We start from the raw sequence: 18620 nt of genomic DNA, 5'->3' as shown, positions 1-18620 counted from the left end.
CACTGAGGCTGGAGGCACCCTGAGAGCTCACCAGAGATGGCTTCCTTGCTCTGCAGCAGGCACCGTGGGGCAGTGAGGGAGCTGGAGAAGAAGGGTGCAGCCACCCTCTGCTTGTGTTCCTTGTCACCACCTTGCTCCATCTTGCACCCTCAGCATCTTGACTCCTGCTGGAGCACAGGCTGTGCCTGAGAGCTGCAGCAGGAGTGACCCTTGTCACCTGCTGCTGCTTGTCACCTGCTGCTGCCCATCCCTGGCTAACCATTCACTTCTGATTGCAAACCTCAGAGGCATGGTGGCCTTGTGCCCACTGCAGTCGGCTCTCCTGCTGCCCCACAGGGGCTGTCCCCTGGGGCAAGGAAAGCACAACTGCAGAAGCAGGACCTGGAGCTTCTGCTGAGCTCAGACTTGAAGGGACCCTTAAAAACCAGACCAGTGCATGCCAGACGTGCAGTGAAGGGCCTGCAAGTGAAGGGCAGCCAAAGCTCTTGGTGGAGCTGCTCAGTGGATTGATGATGGTGGTTTTGCTCCTAAGCCATCAGAAAGCCAATGCTGGTCCCTCCAGGGGGAGGTGCTTGGGCTGTGACTGGAGCAGGGTAGGAGGCTCTCCTCCCTTGGTAGGAGCCTTGGCAGGCAATAGGTCTCAGCTGGCAGGCTGCAGGGGTGAGTGGGTCAGGAAGTTGGCTTCTGTTGCTGTAGAGTGCCAGAGGGACAAGATCAAGTTTTGTACCCATTCCTATCCCTGTAGAGCCCCAAGTGTGCAACCCCTGCCCCCCCTGCAGCATGCCCAGTAACCCAGCAGGTACTAACAGCCCTCCCTCCCCTCACCTCTGTAGCAGTGCAGCTCTACTTTGCAAAGCTGAGCTTGGCCACCTGGCCTCTTCCCGGGGGTGGGGGGTGGGGCGACAGCACCTCCCTACTGTCCCCAGCAAGCAGCCCTGGCCTGAGAGGGGAGGGGAGGGGACTGCAGGGCCAGCTCCGGGGCAGGCAGAGCCTTGGGAAGTGGATGCTGCATTCCGGTGACCCAAGCCCTTGGTGTCCTGTGCAACTGTGGCTGTGGGATTCTGCTGTGGGCAGGATTCAAGTGTAACCCTTTGTTAACTGTCTTGAAGGTGTCCTTTGGAGAGTGTTCCAAATTAAACAAACAAAACCTGCTGCAGTCTCTGCTTCAGTGCTTTCTCCTCCTGCCACAGGCCCCACACAGCCCTGCCCTGGGCCCAGGGGAGGAGAAGCCTTCCCCAAGGACCCCCAGGGAGCTGAAGGAAGCGATCCCCACACTGCCCACCCGTGCTAAGGGTTAAAGAGCTGCTGCTGCCTCCTGCCCTTGTGGAAAGCTAAACCTCCCCCAGCCCCTGAGCAGTCATAACAAAAGTATTTTATTGAACAGTTCCTCCTCACAAGGCAGGAGGTGAAAGCTGTGGTGCTCAGCACACAACTGCTAAAGGGACAAGGGGAAGCACCAGGGAAAATGAAAGCTCCTCCAAGCCTTCCGGTGCAGGCTCCTCCTGGGGGACAGCCTAGAAGCTGATGTGGCTTCTGACATCGTTGATCTGCTTCACCATCTCCCTGATGTGTTCTCCCCTAAAGACAAAGAAATGCAATCAGAAGCCAGCAGGAGGGAGGCCACTGCCCAGGGTAGCAGCCGAGAAGGGGAGCCCTGGGACCAGCCCCGTGTCAGTGCCAGGCTGGACACAGACTGCCACAGACCCTCAGGCAGGTTGAGTTTAGCAACGGCAGGAGAGGGCTGGAGCTGCTGGCAGGAGCTGAACCGTTTTCTGCTGCAGCAGAGCTTGAATCACAGCCTGGGAAGTGGAGGCAGTGCCAGAGCCAGGCTGGCACTGCACAGGAGCTCAGTATCAACTCACTCTTCCCTCAGCACGGTCTGGATGCACTTGCTCTGGTAGGCACTGAGGGTGATGCTGGGTTTCCGGGAGCCAGTCCCCTTCTCCATCTTCTTCTGCTGGTATTCCTTCTTCATTTTCACCTGGACATGCAGAAGAGCCCTGTCAGTGCTGGCCCCGCCTGCCAGGCTGACAGCTGCCCACTTCCAAACCCTGCAGCAAACAAAGAGATCCCCTCTGGGGCAGAAGCCCCTGGCCTTTGCACTCTCCCTGCCACGCAGAGAACAGGAGGTTACTGCTTGGTCTGGCTGGAGACCTTCTCTTAGGGCTCACAGCAGGCTGCCTGGATCACTCACAGGGCTCAGAGGCTGCTGTGGTGAGCTGGTGCCAGTTTGGCTCCTGTTGCTCCACTGAAGGACTGAATCCTGTCAGCACACTGCGCAGGTGCTGGCAGGGACCAACCGCAGCCATCCCCTTCCCTTCCTCCTCTCACCTGTCTGAGAGCATTGCTCAGGTGCTGCAGCTGCTCATGGATGGTCTGCAGCTCCTTCTTCATGTCCTTCTCAGTGTCTGACAGGACAGGGAGCTGGGAGTGCAAGCTCCGAAGCACCTTCTTCATCCTGGTGTGCAGAGCAGGAATCACTGCTGCATGAACTGAGCTCCTGCTGAGCCCCCACAGGCCCTGCAGGCTCCTCTGCACTCCCAGCCTTCAGACCTGACTTTGCTCTTCCAGCTCTCTCATTTCTGACTGGCAAGGGCTCACCTGAACTGGCCCTGACAAACCACCACTGACCCCAGCAGAGAGCAGTTCTGCATCATGGAACCATTTTGGTTTGAAAAGACAAAGCTGAGATCATAGAATCCAATGGCTCAGGTTGGGAGGGACCCCCAGAGATCATCCAGTTCTGGCCCCCTGCCATGGGCAGGGACACCTCCCACCAGCACAGCTTGCTCAAGGCCTCATCCAGCCTGGCCCTGAACACCTCCAAGGAGGGGACATCCACAGCCTCCCTGGGCAGCCTGTGCCAGGCTCTCCCCAGCCTCCTACTGACAAACTTCTTCCTCTGCAGAGCCTCTGCAGCAGCTCAACCCTCCCTGCCTGCTCAGTGCCAGCTGCAAAGTGCCTGAGGGTGCCTGGCTCCCAGTCTGCTACCAAACCCTGCTGCCACCTCCTGCCTGCTCTGTTCTGCCACCCTCACAACTTAGACTCATGGAATCATTGAGGTTGGAAAAGACCTCCAGGATCATTGAGTCCAACCATTAACCCTACTCCACCAAGCCCAGCATCAAGCCATAGCCACAGCATCTGCACAGCTCTTAAACCCCTCTGGGGATGGGGACTCCACCACTTCCCTGGGCAGCCTGGGCCAGAGCCTCACAACCCTTTTCCTGCTGCCCAGCCTAAGCCTCCCCTGCTGCAGCTGGAGGCCTTTCCCTCTTGTTCTCCTCTAGTTCCTTGGGAGCAGAGGCCAAGCCCCACCAGCAACTGCTCCCAGGTGGTTTTTCACATCAGAGCCTTCCAAGGGGTCAGTGCTGTGGGAGTTTGCTTGCAATCAGCCACTGTGGACATCAAACAGGTTCAGACATGCCCAGAAAATACACTGATTGATCAAAAGCCTTCAGGCAGCCCTCCCCCATCAGCCAGCTCCCTCACCTGTTCATGATGTCCTCCTGCTTCTCCTTGGCCTCCTCGTACTTGTCGGCCAAGCGCTCGGCCATTTCCCGCAGGCTCTTCCTGGAGGCCAGGGGAAACGGTTGTTGGCTTAGGGGTTAGGAGCAGGGACAGCTGGGGCTGGGAGCAAGGGGATCACAGCTGCAGATGTGCTCACCCCTCCCTGGGGTCACACACAGTGCCTGCAGGGGCAGCAGCCCACGCTCACCTCTCCTCTTGGCAGTAGCTGAGGTCTTCCAGCTGCTTCTTCTTCTGTCCCCACAGCAGCTTCACTCTGAAACAAACCCAGAGCAGCTCAAACCACCCAGCACAGCAATCCACACCAGGTACAGCAGCAGTGATTCACGCTCCTGGGAGCAGAAAGAACCAAGGGCACCAAGCAGTGGTGGGAAGCAGCTCTTCCCTTCTCTCCCAGCTTCACACTGCAGTTTGAAGGGAGACTGACTGCGGATTGCTGAGGCCAGAGGGTGTCCTGCCACCCCCAGGCAGCCTGACAGCAGCATTACTGTATGTCACACTCCCTGCTGCCTTCCCTTCTCAGTTTTCAGGTCAAGTTCTCCTGGAGGTGTTCAAGAAACATGGACACAGCACCTGGGGCCATGGTTTAATGGCCTCAGGATCACAGAATGTTAGCATGGGAAGGGACCTCCAAGGCTCATCCAGTCCAAACCCTCTGCAGGCAGCAGGGACATCCTCCACTGGGTCAGGTTGCCCAGAGCCCTGTTGAGTCTCACCTTGAATGTCTCCAGGGCTGGAGCCTCAACCACCTCCTGGGCAACCTGCTGCAGTGTTCCAGCAGCCTCCTGGTGCAGAACTTGTTCCTCACATCCAATCTCAATCTGCTCTGCTCTCATTTCAAACCACTGCCCCTGGTCCTGGTACAAAGTCCCTCCCCAGCTCTCCTGGAGCCCCTTCAGGTACTGGAAGGCTGCTCTGAGGTCTCCCTGCAGCCTTCTCTCCTCCAGGCTAACAGCCCCAGCTCCCTCAGCCTCTCCTCAGCCATGGTGGTGTTTGGTTGAGGGCTGGACTTGATCTGAGAGGTCTCTTCCAACCCAAACAGCTCAGGGGTTATTCCCACAGGAGCTCATTCTCTTTGCCAAGGGTTAGCACAGCAGAGGAGGCTCAGCGCTTGGCGCTGCTGTTCCACTCAGGGCAGAGCAGAGACTTTGGAGGGAGCTGTGTTACCTTTGCTGGATTTCCTCCTTGGCCAGGTCCTGTTTCAGGATGTATTCCTCTCTGAACACCTGTGTGGCCCTGCTGAGAAGCTGCAGGCATTCCTCAGGAGGAGGAGCAGCATCTGGATCAGCAGACCTTGAGGAGAGCAGAGGCAGGGTCTGGCAGTCTTGCCCTGACAGGCTGAACAGCTCACAGCATTTACTGGGGTCTGAGTTAGGGAAGTGAGAGGCTGCCATGAAATCCTTGTCCTGTAAGGCACTTTTCCCATGAGGAAATCCCAAAGTATCTTAAAGCTACTCAAAGCCCAATGGGACAAGTGGTGAGCAGCCTCAGCAGCTGAGCTCAGCCCTGCCTGGAGCATGATGATCCCCAGCCTCCTGTCACTTGCTGAGACACCATCCCTGTGCCCCACTCCTGCCATGGCCAAGGCACTGTTCACAGCTTCACAGATGGCACTGGGCTGGAAGGGACAGCAAGGATCATCTTCAGCCCCCCTGCAGGCAGCAGGGACACCTCCAGCTGGATCGGGCTGCCCAGAGCCACGGCAGGCCTGAGCTCGAATGTCTGCAGGGATGAGGCCTCAACCACAGCCCTGGGCAGCCTGTGCCAGCAGTTTAAGCAGGAGCTGACAGCCACAGAGTATTCCAGAGAGCCCTCCCTGTGCAGCTCCCCGAGAAGCCCTCTGGACTTACTTGAGCAGCAGGGGGTTGGCAGAGCCGCGCTGCAGGATGCCTCGGATGTGCCTCTCGAAGGAGTGCTGCGACTGCGCCAGGATGCGGAGCGGGGAAGCATCCACATCCTCCTCCTCCCTGGTGCAGAGCAGGGGGGGGGAGGCAGGGTGGACTGTGCTCCTGCCAGGGAGAACACAGCTTAGGCCAGGACTGCAGCCAGGGCAGTCCAAGAGCTATTTGAAGGGGGGAGCTCCCCCTGTGCAGGGAGATGTCCTGCAGCAGTCGGTCCCAAGCGTTAAGAGGAAGCATTCCAGGGAGGTGGCAGAGCCAGCTGCAGGCAGGCCTGGGGGAGCTCAGATCCCCACAGCCAAAACTAACAATCACAAATGTCCTTGCCCTTGAGAACAGCTCCCTAAGGAGGCAAGCACCTGGACAGCAGCAGGACCCTGATGCTCCAAGCAGCCTGCCCAGCCCCTGCCCACCTCTGTCACTTCAGAGTGGGGCTCACAGGAACTGTGTTTGAGAACACTGCAGAGAGAGCTTCAGGCCCATGAGGGCCCCTGCCCCTGGCTCTGCTGAGGGGTCCTGCCACACTCACCACTGCTCTGGGCAACAAACTGAAAGCAGTGCCCTGCCTGCCCCCCTGTGTCACCCAGGCACTTCCACCACTGCAGCTTCCCAGCCCCCCAGACAAAGCACAGCTGCTCTGGAAACTTCTCCGTGTGGCCTGCAAGGAGCAGGGCTGGGCTGGCAGGGTCAGGAGGCTAATCCAGAGCATCCTGTGATCCCTGCCATGCAGCAGGGGCAGACTGAGCAGCAGGAGCCACGTACAGGAGCGGCCTGGTGATGCACTCATAGGTGTTGGTGATGCAGATCATGGTGGGCCCCAGGATGTCAGAGACAATCCAGAAGCCTCTGATGGGAGCAGGCTGCCTGAGGGGAAGGAAACAACAATGAGCTGGGCAGAAATGCTCTGTGCCTGGAGTTGTGCAGGTTGACTCTCCAGAACAGCTCTGGCTGGAGCCATCAACCTACACCAGACCCCCTTCAGCAAGCCTGGGTGAGTCCCTCTGTCACCACAGCCCCTGCCCCAGGACAGGCTCCTCCAGCTGGAGGCAGAACAGGGCCAGCAGCCCTGTGAGCAGCACTGAAACCTGCTGTGCCCCAGGACTCAGGACCCACTCCTGGTGTAAGGCTCAGGAGAGAGCAGAGCTCCTGCACCACCTCTTGGGCCAAATGTCCTCGTCCCTGGAGAGGCCTCAGCTGTGCTCAGGGAGCCCTGCAGGTGACCTCAGCCAAACTCCACTCCTCCTGACAACCACTGCCTGCTCCTGCAGTGCTTGGGGCACAGCAGCCTACAGACATGGTTAGGACTTATGAAAGTGAGAAGAGCAGCACCTAAAGATCCACATGGTAGAACCACTGAGGCTGGGAAGCAGCTCTGAGCCCAGCAAAGGATGCCTCTAAGGCCTGACTAAGCTCAGCACATCATGGGCAGGATTAGATCCTCAACAAGTGCCTCAAAGGACCATGGAAGTGAACATTGCTGCTGCTGCTGCTTTCACAGGGGGCTGCAGAGGGGGACTCAGGAGCTGTTTGCCCACCTGGCATGAAGAATCCTGCTGCAGAAAGTTCTGTTACTTGAGTTCTCTTGACCTGACTTTGTTATTTTAATGGCAAGAATGCAGCAAGAGAGAGCCAGAGAATCCCAGAGTCATTTGGGTTGGAAGAGACCTTTGAAGGTCATTTAGTCCATCCTGCACTCAGCAGGGACATCCCCAACCAGAGCCCCAAACAACCTGAGCTGCACTGCTGCCAGCCATGGGGCAGCTCTCTGGGCAGCCTGGGCCAGGCTCTCCCCAGCCTCAGGGTCAACCATTTCTCCTTCTCACCACTCTCAATCTCCCTCTCTCAGTTCAAACCATCCCCCCCTGGCCTGGCACCACAGGCCCTGAGAAAAACTGTCCCCAGCTTTCTGATCTCCCCTTGAGGCACTGCAAGGCCACCAGAAGCTCTCCCTGGAGCCTTCTCCTCTCCAGGCTGCCCAAGGCCAACTCTCTCAGCCTGGCCTCGCAGCAGAGGGCTTCCAGCCCTGCCAGCACTGCTGTGGCCTCCTCTGGCCCTGCTCCCCCAGGTCCGTCTGTGCTGAGGGCTCCAGAGCTGCCCCAGCACTGCAGGGAGGTCTCAGCAGAGCACAGCAGAGGGGCAGGATCCCCTCCCTGCCCCTGCTGCCCACACTGCTGGGGCTCAGCCCAGGCCAGACTGGGGGTGGGCTGGCAGCACTTGGTGCTGGCTCCTGTCCAGCTTTGCACCCCCAGCACCCCCAAGCCCTTCTCCTCAGGGCTGCTCTCCAGCCCTTCATCCCCAGAGCCAAGCAGAACTATTTCCCATAGCTGCTCACTGAGTTGGAAGCAACAGAAAGGTTTTGGCTTTTACCTGCAGGGCAGTGGTTTGGTACACAGGATGTGCTCAACAAAGCACTTCTGCTCTGCTCCCAGCTCCTGCAAACTGTCTTTGTCTTCTTCATCTGCAGAGAGATTTGTCAGGATGCAGCAGAGCCCTCTGCAGGGGGAGGGGCTCTCAGTGCCCCCACATCCACCAGCCTGGTAGGCAGCTGCTCAGGTGCCTCCACACGTGGGAGGCTCTCAGACTCACCTGAGGCCAGGAACTTGTGCAGCTTCTCGATCCAGGTGAGCCCCACGCTGTGCACACCTGCCTCGTGTGTGCAGTGGTATCTGGAGGGACACTTGGGGTCTGAAACCCCAACAGCAAGTGGCACCAAGCTGTAGAGCTCATCCTCCCAGCCTGCACCAATCTGCTGTGCAGGCAGCATCAACATCTTCTGCCCAGGAACTGAGCTGGAGGATGAGCTCTGCTGCTGCCCTGCTTGGATCTCCTCCCGTCCCACATCTCCCTCGGTCAGGAGCAAAGGGAGGAAGCCAGCAGGGCACTGCTCTGACCAGGAAGACTCAAGCCCTGTGTGCTGCCCCACCATGACACCACAGTCCCATCAGCAGACTCCAGTTCCTCCCCCAGCATCAACACCCCCACAGAAGCTCCTTCAGGGTGGGGTCAACACAGATGAACAACTCCTGCTCTGTCAGCCACAGCAGCAGGAACTGAGTGTTAGGAGCAGCTGAACCTGCCCTGGAGCAAGCACCCAGCCACCCCCCAGGCTTGCTCTTCCCATGGCACTCGAAGGCATGAGGCAAATCCTTGCTCTGCCACCAGTGGACCCTGTGGACACCTTGACCCTGAAGACCTGGAATGAAGCAGGGGAAAGCCCAGCAGCAGCCCTACCTCGGTGCAGTTTGATGGGGCAAGAGAAGTCAGACTCCAAAGGCTCTTCTTCATCTCCTGAGGCCAGCTTCAGGGCAAGCTCCAGCTCAACACATTCAAACACATACAGGGAAGGGATAAGATCACATCTTGGGTCCCAAGACTTTTCTGACTGTGAACAAATGGAATTCTCCTGTGAGGCATCATGGTGACAGACATGGCAACAGCAGCTGCAGCAAGAAAGGGACATGACCTAGGCCAGGGTCCTGACTTGTGGGCAGGGAAAGTCCTTCAAGTCCCTTTCTTACTCAGAACAAATCTCAGAAACAGTTTCTGTTTGGAATGCCAGAACCCCAGCATGGAGGGGCTGGAAAGGACCTCTGGGGATCATCCACTCCAACCCCCCCTAAAGCATAGCACCCACAGCACAATGCCCAGCAGCACAATGCCTGGGGGGGGTTGGAAGCTCTCCACACAGGGACACTCCACAACCTCTCTGGGCAGCCTGCTCCAGGCCTCCAGCACCCTCACAACAAACAATTTGCTCCTCCTCTTCACATCCAACCTCCTGGGGTCCAGGCTGTGCTGTCCCTGGGCACCACTGAACAGAGTCTGGCCCCAGCCTCTTGCCCCCCACAGCTCCTTTAGCTCTTGCTGAGCATTGCTCAGCTCCCCTCTGGGGCTGCTCTTCTGCAGGCTCTCAGCCCCAGGGCTCTCAGCCTTTGCTGCTCCCAGAGCTGCTCCAGGCCCCTCAGCAGCTCTGCAGCCTCCCCTGGACTCTGTCCAGCAGCTCTCTGTCTCTCTTGAACTGGGAAGCACAGACCTGGACCCAGGACCCCAGATGTGGCCTGACTAGGGCGGAGCAGAGAGAGAGGAGAACCTTCCTTCCCCTGCTGGCCACACCCAGGACACCTTTGGCCTTCTTGGCCACCAAGGATACACACAGCTGGCCCTGGGAGTCACCCACATCCCAGAGCCTGGCTGGCACAGGAGGCAGCCTGGCTGCACCTCAGGGGCCGGTGCTTGGTTGGCTGCCAGGCCCCGTGCCAGCTGGCAGCCAGGAGCTGTGACTACAGAGAGAGAATGGTGCAGGGCAGAGCAGAGCCCAGGGCAGGTACCTGCTCCTCCTCCTCCTCCCCATCCAGCACCACGCAGTGGTAGAGCAGCCCAGCCTCGGTGGCGATCACCAGGATGTTGGGCACGCAGGGCAGGCACAGCACCGCGCAGGCGTCGTAGCCGTAGTTGTCCTCCGCCGCGGGGTGCATGGGCAGGGGGCCCAGCAGCCTGCCCAGGCTCCTGCTGCTGCAAGGGAGAAGGGGTGCTCACAACAGGGGGGGCTCCTCACTGCTGCCTGCTGCACAGCAGCTACAGAATCACAGCGGGTTTGGGGCTGGAAGGGGCCTCCAGAGCTCATCCGGTCCAAGCCCTCGCCAGGGCAGGGCACCCAGGGCCACATCCAGGTGGGGCCTGAAACAATCCACAACCTCTCTGGGCAGCCTGCTCCAGGCCTCCAGCACCCTCACACCAAACAAATTTATTCCTGGCTTCCAGCCTGTCCCTGTTGTTCCCTGTCCTGTCCCTGGGCAGCACCAAACAGAGCCTGGCCCCTTCCTCCTGACCCCCACCCCTCAGGCATTGAGAGACATTGATCAGATCCCTCTGAGCCTCCTCTCCAGACTAAACACCCCCAGGGCCCTCAGTCTTTCTTCATAGCAGAGATGTTCCAAGTCCCTTCATCACCCTCAGAGATCTCTGCTGGACTCTCTCCAGCAAGTCTCTGTCTTTCACTGGGGAGCCCAGAACTGGACCCAGTATTCCAGGGGGGTTCTCAGCAGAGCAGAGCAGAGCACCTCCCTAGAGCTGCTGGCCACACTTTTCTTGCTGCCCCCCAGGGTGCCAGTGGCCCACTTGGCACAAGGGCACATTGCTGTCCCATGGAGAACTTGCTGTCCACTGGGACTCCAATAAATGACTAAGGAAGCACAATGATGTAAGAGGCCAAGGTTTGGAGCTGTGTCCAGTTCCATCCAAGGGGAGCCCTTCAGGAGTCTGACCCAGTGAGATCTCAGGAGAGGCTGGAGCTCAGCACTTCATGGTTTCTGCTTTCAAAGCAACCAAACCAGACAGCAATAAATGCAAGAGGAAATATTGTCACAGGACACAAAGCACCCAGGATAAGCTCAGGTTAATTATCCTAACTACTTAATTGGCTTCTTGCTTAATGAGGCACTTCACAAGCAGCACTTTGTGGGGTGGCAGTTCTCTAGGTAGAGCTTCTGAAGGGCTACAGCCCGAGACAGGATCTGCTCTGTGCTGAGGCAGACAGAGCAGTCTGTAACCTAGATACCACATCTGAACATCCACTCACCCTGGGAGCTGACAAGCTTTCCAGCTCCTTCTCAGTTTGCTCAAGCTTTTCTTGCATTAAATCCTTGACCTTTCCTTATGGAACACAGCTGCCAACCCCCTAAGATCTTCAAACATTCCATCTCCTCAAATGCCACTGCCACAGCTCAGGGTGTCCATGCTGTGAACCAAGGGCCCCACAACACAGCTGAACAGCCTCAGACACTGAGGTTAGGTTGGAGATGAGAAGCTGTTGCTTTGGTGCAAGAGTGGTCAGGGATTGGCACAGGCTGCCCAGGGAGGAGGTGGAGTCCCCATCCCTGGAGGTGTTCCAGAAAGCTGTGGCCATGGCACCTGGGGCCATGGTGGTGCTGGGTTGAAAGCTGGACTGGATGACATTGGAGATCTTTTCCAACCCTGATGGTTCTATGATTCTGTGGTGGTTTATCAGTGCAGCAGCTGCAGCTCAGCTTGCTGATGGCAGTGGCCAGTGGGTTCTCAGCAGGGCAAACCTGAACCTCTAGGTGAATAAAGCTGAAATGTCTATTGCCACAAAACTGGATTAAATCCACAGAATTGCTGGGTTTCAGCCCACCAGCACTGCACAGAGAGAAACCAAGCTGCAGAGCACTGCAGCTCAGCCCAGCCCCCACCCAGGCCAGAGCCCCAGCTGCAGAGAGCGAAGGCCCTGCAGCCCCAGCGCTGCACAGAGACAGCAGCAGCCCAGGAATGCTGAGGATGACGTGGCCCCACCTCTGAAGCAGGCTGATGTAGGTGAGGAAGGTCTCTCCATTCTCATAGAGGATGTAGAGGGGGTATGCCAGCACCTCCTCAGCCCCTCGCTGCCCCAGGACGCTCCTCGGCACCGGCACCAGGGGCCCGAAGTCAAAGGCCACCGCGGTCTCCCCCAGCGAGGCTGTGTAGGCTCTCCTGGGGACAAGGCAGGACCAGGGCAGAGCATCAGCTGCAAATGCCTGCTCAGCACCTCCCCAGCACTCTTCTGACCTGCTGTTTCTTACTGCTGAACCCCAGCCAGAGCACACAGCTGACACCTTCCTCCTGCCCCTCCGCCTCCAGCACAGCTCACAGGAGGCAAGGGGCAGAGGTCCTGAGGACAGCAGGAAATGGCCTCAGGCTGCACCAGGGGGAGGTTTAGCTTGGACAGGAGAGAAAACTTCTTCACTGATAGGGTTCTCAAAGCCTGGTACAGGCTGCCCAGGGATGTGGTTGAATGCCCAGCCCTGGAGGGGTTTCACAGAGGCAGAGCTGTGGTGCTGAGGGCCGTGGCTCAGCCCCAGCCTGGGCAGAGCCAGAGAATGGTTGGCCTGGGGGAGCTCAAAGGGCTTTGCCAACCAGCACTGGTCTGGGATTCCATCCCTGTGCAGTGCATCAGGCTGTGACTAGCAGAGAGCCTCAAGCTCTCCCTTTCCAAGGAGGCCAAGAGGGAAATGCAAAGATCATCTCTGCATCCCCCCTCCAAAAGCCCCTCTGAAGCCCACTGTGAAGGCTGCACTGCCCCAGGGACTGCTCTGACACTCACCCAGCTCTGCACTTGGTTGCTGCTTTCCTTTAGGATGGCAAAAAGCAGCACCACACAAGTGCCATTCCCGTGCTAGGAAGAATCCCATGAACAGAATCCCATTGGACTCCCAGGTAGATTTGTCACTCATCAAAAGCAGAGCTGAATCCTGAGCCTGTGCTGTGCAAAGCACTTGCAAAGGAAGGCAGCACACCTACCCTCTGTTGATTTTAAGGGTCTCCTCCTCAGTGTCTGAAAGGGCAATCACTTTGACAGGGCTCTGAGGAACCTTCAGATTGTAAAACCTAGAGAGAAGGAAGAGCAGTGGAGGTCATTCAGCTGGCAGTGCTGCAGGAGTCCCTGCACCAGTGGGGATCAGCCTAAAATTGCTCCCCCCCTCTCTCTCACAGGAGTGGCAGGGCAGTGAGAACCCAGCTGGCCATGGCAAACACACAACACCTGGCTCCTGGAGGGCAAGGAGGTTTTACCTGATAGTGTTATCTGAAGTCAGGAGCACGATGTGGGGCTCCAGAGTCTCACAGGGATACCAGGCAGCGTGCTTCAGGGTCAGAGAGGTTGAGCTGGTGAAAAACCTTTCTGCAATGGGAATTGTGCTGAAACACAGAGCAGAAATGCACAGTGACAAGAGACCCAGAGCTGGCTTCTGAAGGCAAGCGGGGGAAGAGGAGCTAGGAACCCAGGTAAAGAGTGCCAAAGCCATCAGCTGTATTCCTCTCAAAGCTGGAGGCACAGCTGTGCCTGGAGGCACTTTGTTACCTCCAGCTGGATGTTTGCTTTTGGCCACCACAGCTGAAAAAGCCCAGAAAGGCTGGAGAATAGCAGAGGGGAGCAGCTTGCTCCTCAGCAGTGGCAGCACGTTCAGGTCACGCACTGGGGTCCCTAGCAACCAGCCAAAACAGCATCACTGCTGACTGTCCCCACAGCCAAAGCCTGCCATGTCTGCAGCCCCAGAGAGGAGAGGCTGTGGAGGAAGCACAGCAGGACCAGGGTGGAGTTAGCCCCCTGAGGTCTCACCCACCTACAGTTGACTGTGGATCTCCCACCTTCAAACTCCGAGTTCCTGCCCCAGCGCTTGGGCAGCTGCAGCACCATGAGCCCCTTGGTGCCCACCAGAGCCACATGATGCTGGGTAGGGCTCAGCAGCGTCTGGTAGACCTCAAACAGGGGAGGGTCTATGCAGAGGAGGGTCTGCAAACACAAACAATGGAGTGAGGACAAGCCACCACACAACCACAGCCTGGCCTGGGTGGGAAGGGACCTTCCAAGCTCACCCAGCCCAACCCCCTGCAGCCAGCAGGGACATCCCCAACCACAGCAGGTTGCTCACAGCCCCAAACAACCTGAGCTGCACTGCTGCCAGCCATGGGGCAGCTCTCTGGGCAGCCTGGGCCAGGCTCTCCCCAGCCTCAGGGTCAACCATTTCTCCTTCTCTCCACTCTCAATCTCCCTTTCTCAGTTCAAACCATCCCCCCCTGGCCTGGCACCACAGGCCCTGAGAAAAACTCTGTCCCCAGCTTTCTGATCTCCCCTTGAGGCACTGCAAGGCCACCAGAAGCTCTCCCTGGAGCCTTCTCCTCTCCAGGCTGCCCAAGGCCAACTCTCTCAGCCTGGCCTCACAGCAGAGGGCTTCCAGCCCTGCCAGCACTGCTGTGGCCTCCTCTGGCCCTGCTCCCCCAGGTCCCTGTCTGTGCTGAGGGCTCCAGAGCTGCCCCAGCACTGCAGAGAGGTCTCAGCAGAGCACAGCAGAGGGGCAGAATCCCCTCCCTGCCCCTGCTGCCCACACTGCTGGAGATCAGCCCAGGCCAGGCTGGGGCTGGGCTGGCAGCACTTGGTGCTGGCTCCTGTCCAGTGCTTCTCCAGCCCTTCACCCCTCAGCCTGTACTGACATTGTTCACAGAAGAGTGGTACATCTTGACTGATTTATACAGCAGCTACAAGATGCAGAATGAGACAAGAACTTCCTCCCCACCACAGCCAAGGCCAAAGCCGGAGGTGTCCCTGAGCAAAGAGCCACCGAGAGCAGGCGGAAGGGTGAGCACCGCCGCGGGGCCTTCGGTGTCGGCTCCACTCAGCCCTGCTCCCATCAGAGCTCCCACTGCCTTCATCCCCTCTCGCCGGCCCCTCGCAGCCTCCCCCGGCGCCAGGCCCCACCTGGTACCGGCTGAGCGCCGCGGGGTCGGGCCCGCCGAGGCGGCGGAGGCCGATGGTGTGGAGAGCGCTGCACTCCCCGTCCCAGAGGAGCAGATCCCCATCGAGGCCGAAGAGGAGGTTGCGGATGAGCGGCGGCCGGGCGGTGGTGGTGGCAGGGACGCGGTCGCGGAGGCGGCTGAGCACGGCGTGCTGCGGCAGGGCCGCTCGCCACTGCTCGGCCGAGCCCCACTCGCCCGCCATCAGCGCCGCCTCGCCCCCGGCGCCACTTCCGGCGCTCCGCGGCACCACTTCCGGCGCTCCGCGGTGCCACTTCCGGCGCTCCCGGCACCACTTCCGGCGCTCCGCGGTGCCACTTCCGGCGCCGGCGCTCCCTGCGCTGCGGGACTACCTTTCCCGGCGTGCCTCGCGGCGCTGGCGCTCCGCGGGCCATGGAGTCCCCGCTCCGGCGGCGCCGCGCTCGGTACAAGAGCCCGGCTGCGCCGCCCTGGAAAGAGACCTACCGCCGGGTGAGTGGGGCCCGGGTGGGGGGCCCTGACCGCTGCTTTGCCCCTGGCCCGGCTCGGTCCCTCCCGGCGGTGTGAGAAGGCCGAGCCAGGCCCTTCCTGAGCCCTCCCTGCGAGGTCTGGCGCGGCCGGTCGAGGCGGGAGCTGTCAGCCCGCTCCCGGGCGGTCCCCCCGGGATGCCTTCTGCGCTGGAGCCCCTTCCTCACCCCAGCACTAAGGGCCCCGTGTTGGTTTGTTCCCTCCTAAGCGCTGCATGGAGAGGCTGAGGAGCAGCCGATCAAAGCTGCTGGACCGGTACCGCCAGGCCGGGGAGAGGGTCTGCAGCCCGGGCACCGGCGCGCTGCTGGTGCAGGAGGTGATGGAGATAGAGTGGCAGACGCTGCAGGCCGGGCAGCAGAGCCTGCCAGCCCTCGGGGCAGTGATGGCCCTGGACCAGGTCAGTACAAACGCTTGGGCTGCTGCTGCTGCTGTGTGTCCTATGCAGGTGTGCCAGAGACATCTCTGCAGCTCGAGTCTGTCGTGGTTGGAGTGGGCAAGGCTCTGTGTTGGGCTTCCTCCTGCAGCTGGCTGCTGTGCTGTAGGAGTGCTGCCTTTAGGCCACGAGTGGGGAACGTCCTCATTTCCTTCAGAGACTGTGTGTGAATCACCTGCAGTTTCCAGCGTTGGCCTGTGTCTGACCACTCCTCAGAACAGGACTGAAACTGCAGTCTTCTGATAAACAAACCCTTGGGCAGGCTCTGCTCTGGGGTCTGTTGAGGGTGGCCTTGCAGAGATGATTATCATAGAATTGTGGTTTGGGTGGGAAGGGACCTGCCAAGCTCATCCAGCCCAACCCCCTGCAGCCAGCAGGGACATCCCCAACCACAGCAGGTTGCTCACAGTCCCAAACAACCTGAGCTGCACTGCTGCCAGCCATGGGGCAGCTCTCTGGGCAGCCTGGGCCAGGCTCTCCCCAGCCTCAGGGTCAACCATTTCTCCTTCTCTCCACTCTCAATCTCCCTCTCTCAGTTCAAACCATCCCCCCTTGGCCTGGCACCACAGGCCCTGAGAAAAACTCTGTCCCCAGCTTTCTGATCTCCCCTTGAGGCACTGCAAGGCCACCAGAAGCTCTCCCTGGAGCCTTCTCCTCTCCAGGCTGCCCAAGGCCAACTCTCTCAGCCTGGCCTCCCAGCAGAGGGCTTCACACAGTGCAGGGCTTTGCCAATGCAGATTCTGAGCAGACAGCAGCAGCAGCAGGGGGAATGCACACTGCAGTGGCAGCTCAGCCAGGTGCTGAAAGCCAAGTGAGGCAGTGGCCAGGAGGAACAGTCACTAACTGATGCACCTCTCAGATGCTGGAGGACCCTGATGAGCTGGCAGTACTGGAGGAGATCCAACAAGAACTGATCTTGCAAGGTATGTTCCCTGCACGCTTGCTGCCACGTTTGGTCTGGGGTCGCTCTGGGGATTCAGACTTGCTGAGGCTTCACTCCATGGTTCCTCTGCGCCACGTGATGTAGGGGGAGAGCCTCCTTAGAAACCTCTGGTGCACTGAGACCTTTTTGGACAGTTTTAAGGGATGTTTGAAGGTTTGTGGGAAGCTAATGAGGGGAGAGGAAGAGGACTGAGGTGTTTGGGAGCTGTGGGAACCTGCACCAGTCGGTTCAGAGGTGTTGGTTGGAAACCGTCACCCACGGGAGAGCGGCTGCAGGCTGCCTTGCAGGAGAAAGGGAGACCCCAGCAGGAATGATTCCATCAAGGGTGGAAATCTGATCCCAAGCAAGAATGCAGCAAGGAGTAGCTGCCTCAGCCTCCCTTGCCCAGCACCAGAGCTGTGCTGGCAGCAGCTGCCTGAGGGTTGCTTTGCTGTGTGCAGAGCAGTCGGTGCTGGAGGAGTACGAACGCAGCCTGCGCTTCGACCAGGACTGCCTCAACGCCGTGCTGGAGGGCTGGGACGCCCCTCAGCAGCTCATCTGCCCTGTCTGCAGGAAGTAAGCAAGTCCTTGGGGGTGGCACCCAGCTCCTCCACTCCCCTTACAGCAGCCTGGGCTTGGGGATGGGCAAAGGCAGTGGGGGAAGGCTGCTGTTAGTAACACGGCTAAGCCCCCTGGAGCGATCATCTCCAGCCCCGAGGGTCTCTGCCAAGGCCTCCCCAGGCTCAGGCTGTGGTGCTGATGATGCTCCTTGCATGTTGTGTCCAGGAACAGCCTGACTGTGAGGAACCACTTGGTGCTCTGCCCGTGTGGGCTGCACATCAGCACACAGGTAAGCTGGGTGTTACATGTGCCAGCTGGCAGCTGTAGCTGCAGACGGCAACTTCAGATGTCCTGTGCCCCCCTGCTTCCCAGGACATGACTGAAGGGAGGCTCAGGAGTCTCCTGGAGAGCACTGTCACGGAGCACAGCCAGAGGTGCTCCCACAACCCGGAGTTCACTGCCACCAGGGGCCTGGAGGAGACCAATCTGCTGATGAGCTGTGCGGTGAGTGCGGGAGGCCTGCAGCACTGCACTGAGCTGGGCAGCAAACAAACAGCAGGGTGGTGCCAGGGCAGGGGCTCACTGCTCTCCCCACAGACCTCCTGGGGAAGGCTTCCTCCTGCAGCTGTGCAGTAGCTGTGAAAGGAAGAGTCACGTGACAAGAGTCACTGCTGGGTTAGGGAATCCTCCACAGGATCCTGGAGCCACAGAATGGGTTGGCTTGGAAGGGACTTGCATGATTACCCAGTGCCACCCCCCTGCCATGGGCAGGGACACCTCCCACCAGCACAGGTTGCTCAAAGCTTCAGCCAGCCTGGCCTTCAACACCTCCAGGGAGGTCTCAATCTCCCCCCTCCCAGCTCAAAGCCATTGTCCCTTGGCCTGGCACTCCCAGCCCTTGTCACAAGTCCCTCCCCAGCTCTTCTTGGAGCCCCTTCAGGTACTGGAAGGCTGCTCTGAGGTCTGCCTGGAGCCTTCTCTTCTCCAGGCTGAACAGTCCCAGCTCTCAGCCTGTCCCCATAGGGAAGGTGCTCTGTCACAGTGCCTTAGCCCTCTCACTTTACCTTCCAAGCTTTATGTGAAGCAGCTGCTCAGGTGCTTCAGGGAAGGCTTTGCCACTCACTTGAGCTGCAGCCTCTGGGCAGACACCTCCCAGCCCTGGGCTCAAGCTGGAGCCAGCAAGCTGTTAGCTTTGCTGCTTCCCTAACATCCTTGTGAGGACTGTGAGGGGCAGAGCTGAAGGCTCTGCACTGCACACCAATGATTCCTTCTCTCCCATTTATAAAGGTCTGTGACTCCTGGACAATTCTCCTCTAAGCTGCTCCAGCTGCTGCTGTTTCTTTTTTACTGGAAGGACTTCAGGACTAACCCAGAGCTGCTACAGGACTGTTTTTACCTGCTGTGTCAAGAAGCTACTTGAAGAGGCAGCCCTGCCTTGCCCTGCACTTTCAATGGCACAGTGTCTGTTGGGAAATAAACTTCTTTAGTG

At 59.1% G+C, this 18620-nt stretch overlaps 2 protein-coding genes across 2 annotated transcripts; one reads left to right on the top strand and one right to left on the bottom strand.

Moving 5' to 3' along the window:
* Positions 1-1369: 1369 nt before the first annotated feature.
* NUP88 (nucleoporin 88) lies at positions 1370-14922 on the bottom strand. Its single transcript, XM_009896621.2, has 17 exons — positions 14674-14922; positions 13541-13710; positions 12990-13115; positions 12720-12806; positions 11736-11912; positions 9755-9938; positions 8658-8808; positions 8013-8111; positions 7794-7884; positions 6189-6290; positions 5379-5537; positions 4696-4821; positions 3719-3784; positions 3493-3573; positions 2332-2458; positions 1863-1981; positions 1370-1578 (listed from the first exon to the last, which is right to left on the bottom strand). The coding sequence occupies exons 1-17, from the start codon at positions 14911-14913 to the stop codon at positions 1515-1517; spliced, it is 2169 nt and encodes a 722-aa protein (XP_009894923.2). The 5' UTR covers positions 14914-14922; the 3' UTR covers positions 1370-1514.
* Positions 14923-15069: 147 nt separating this feature from the next.
* Positions 15070-18610, top strand: RPAIN (RPA interacting protein). Its single transcript, XM_054166578.1, has 7 exons — positions 15070-15179; positions 15424-15612; positions 16508-16571; positions 17032-17146; positions 17357-17420; positions 17504-17635; positions 18419-18610. Exons 1-7 carry the CDS (start codon positions 15102-15104, stop codon positions 18446-18448), a joined length of 672 nt encoding a protein of 223 aa, XP_054022553.1. The 5' UTR covers positions 15070-15101; the 3' UTR covers positions 18449-18610.
* Positions 18611-18620: the final 10 nt, after the last annotated feature.

Source organism: Dryobates pubescens, chromosome 13 (assembly GCF_014839835.1).
Source record: "Dryobates pubescens isolate bDryPub1 chromosome 13, bDryPub1.pri, whole genome shotgun sequence".
NCBI classification, from domain to species: Eukaryota; Metazoa; Chordata; class Aves; order Piciformes; family Picidae; genus Dryobates; species Dryobates pubescens.
The sequence above is the reverse complement of the archived record's forward strand: the minus strand, read 5'-3'. Positions and strand labels throughout refer to the sequence as shown.

What these genes read in the sequence shown, in the direction of transcription:
- RPAIN (XM_054166578.1), top strand. Translation starts at nt 15,102, where the DNA reads ATGGAGTCCCCGCTCCGGCGGCGCCGCGCTCGGTACAAGAGCCCGGCT. An exon ending in GGAAAGAGACCTACCGCCGG is followed by an intron (nt 15,180 to 15,423) that starts GTGAGTGGGGCC and finishes TTCCCTCCTAAG; the next exon opens with CGCTGCATGGAGAGGCTGAG. An exon ending in ATCTGCTGATGAGCTGTGCG is followed by an intron (nt 17,636 to 18,418) that starts GTGAGTGCGGGA and finishes CCATTTATAAAG; the next exon opens with GTCTGTGACTCCTGGACAAT.
- NUP88 (XM_009896621.2), bottom strand. Translation starts at nt 14,913, where the DNA reads ATGGCGGGCGAGTGGGGCTCGGCCGAGCAGTGGCGAGCGGCCCTGCCG. An exon ending in CCCCATCAAACTGCACCGAG is followed by an intron (nt 8,112 to 8,657) that starts GTAGGGCTGCTG and finishes TTGGGGTTTCAG; the next exon opens with ACCCCAAGTGTCCCTCCAGA. An exon ending in AGCTACTGCCAAGAGGAGAG is followed by an intron (nt 3,574 to 3,718) that starts GTGAGCGTGGGC and finishes CCTGGCCTCCAG; the next exon opens with GAAGAGCCTGCGGGAAATGG.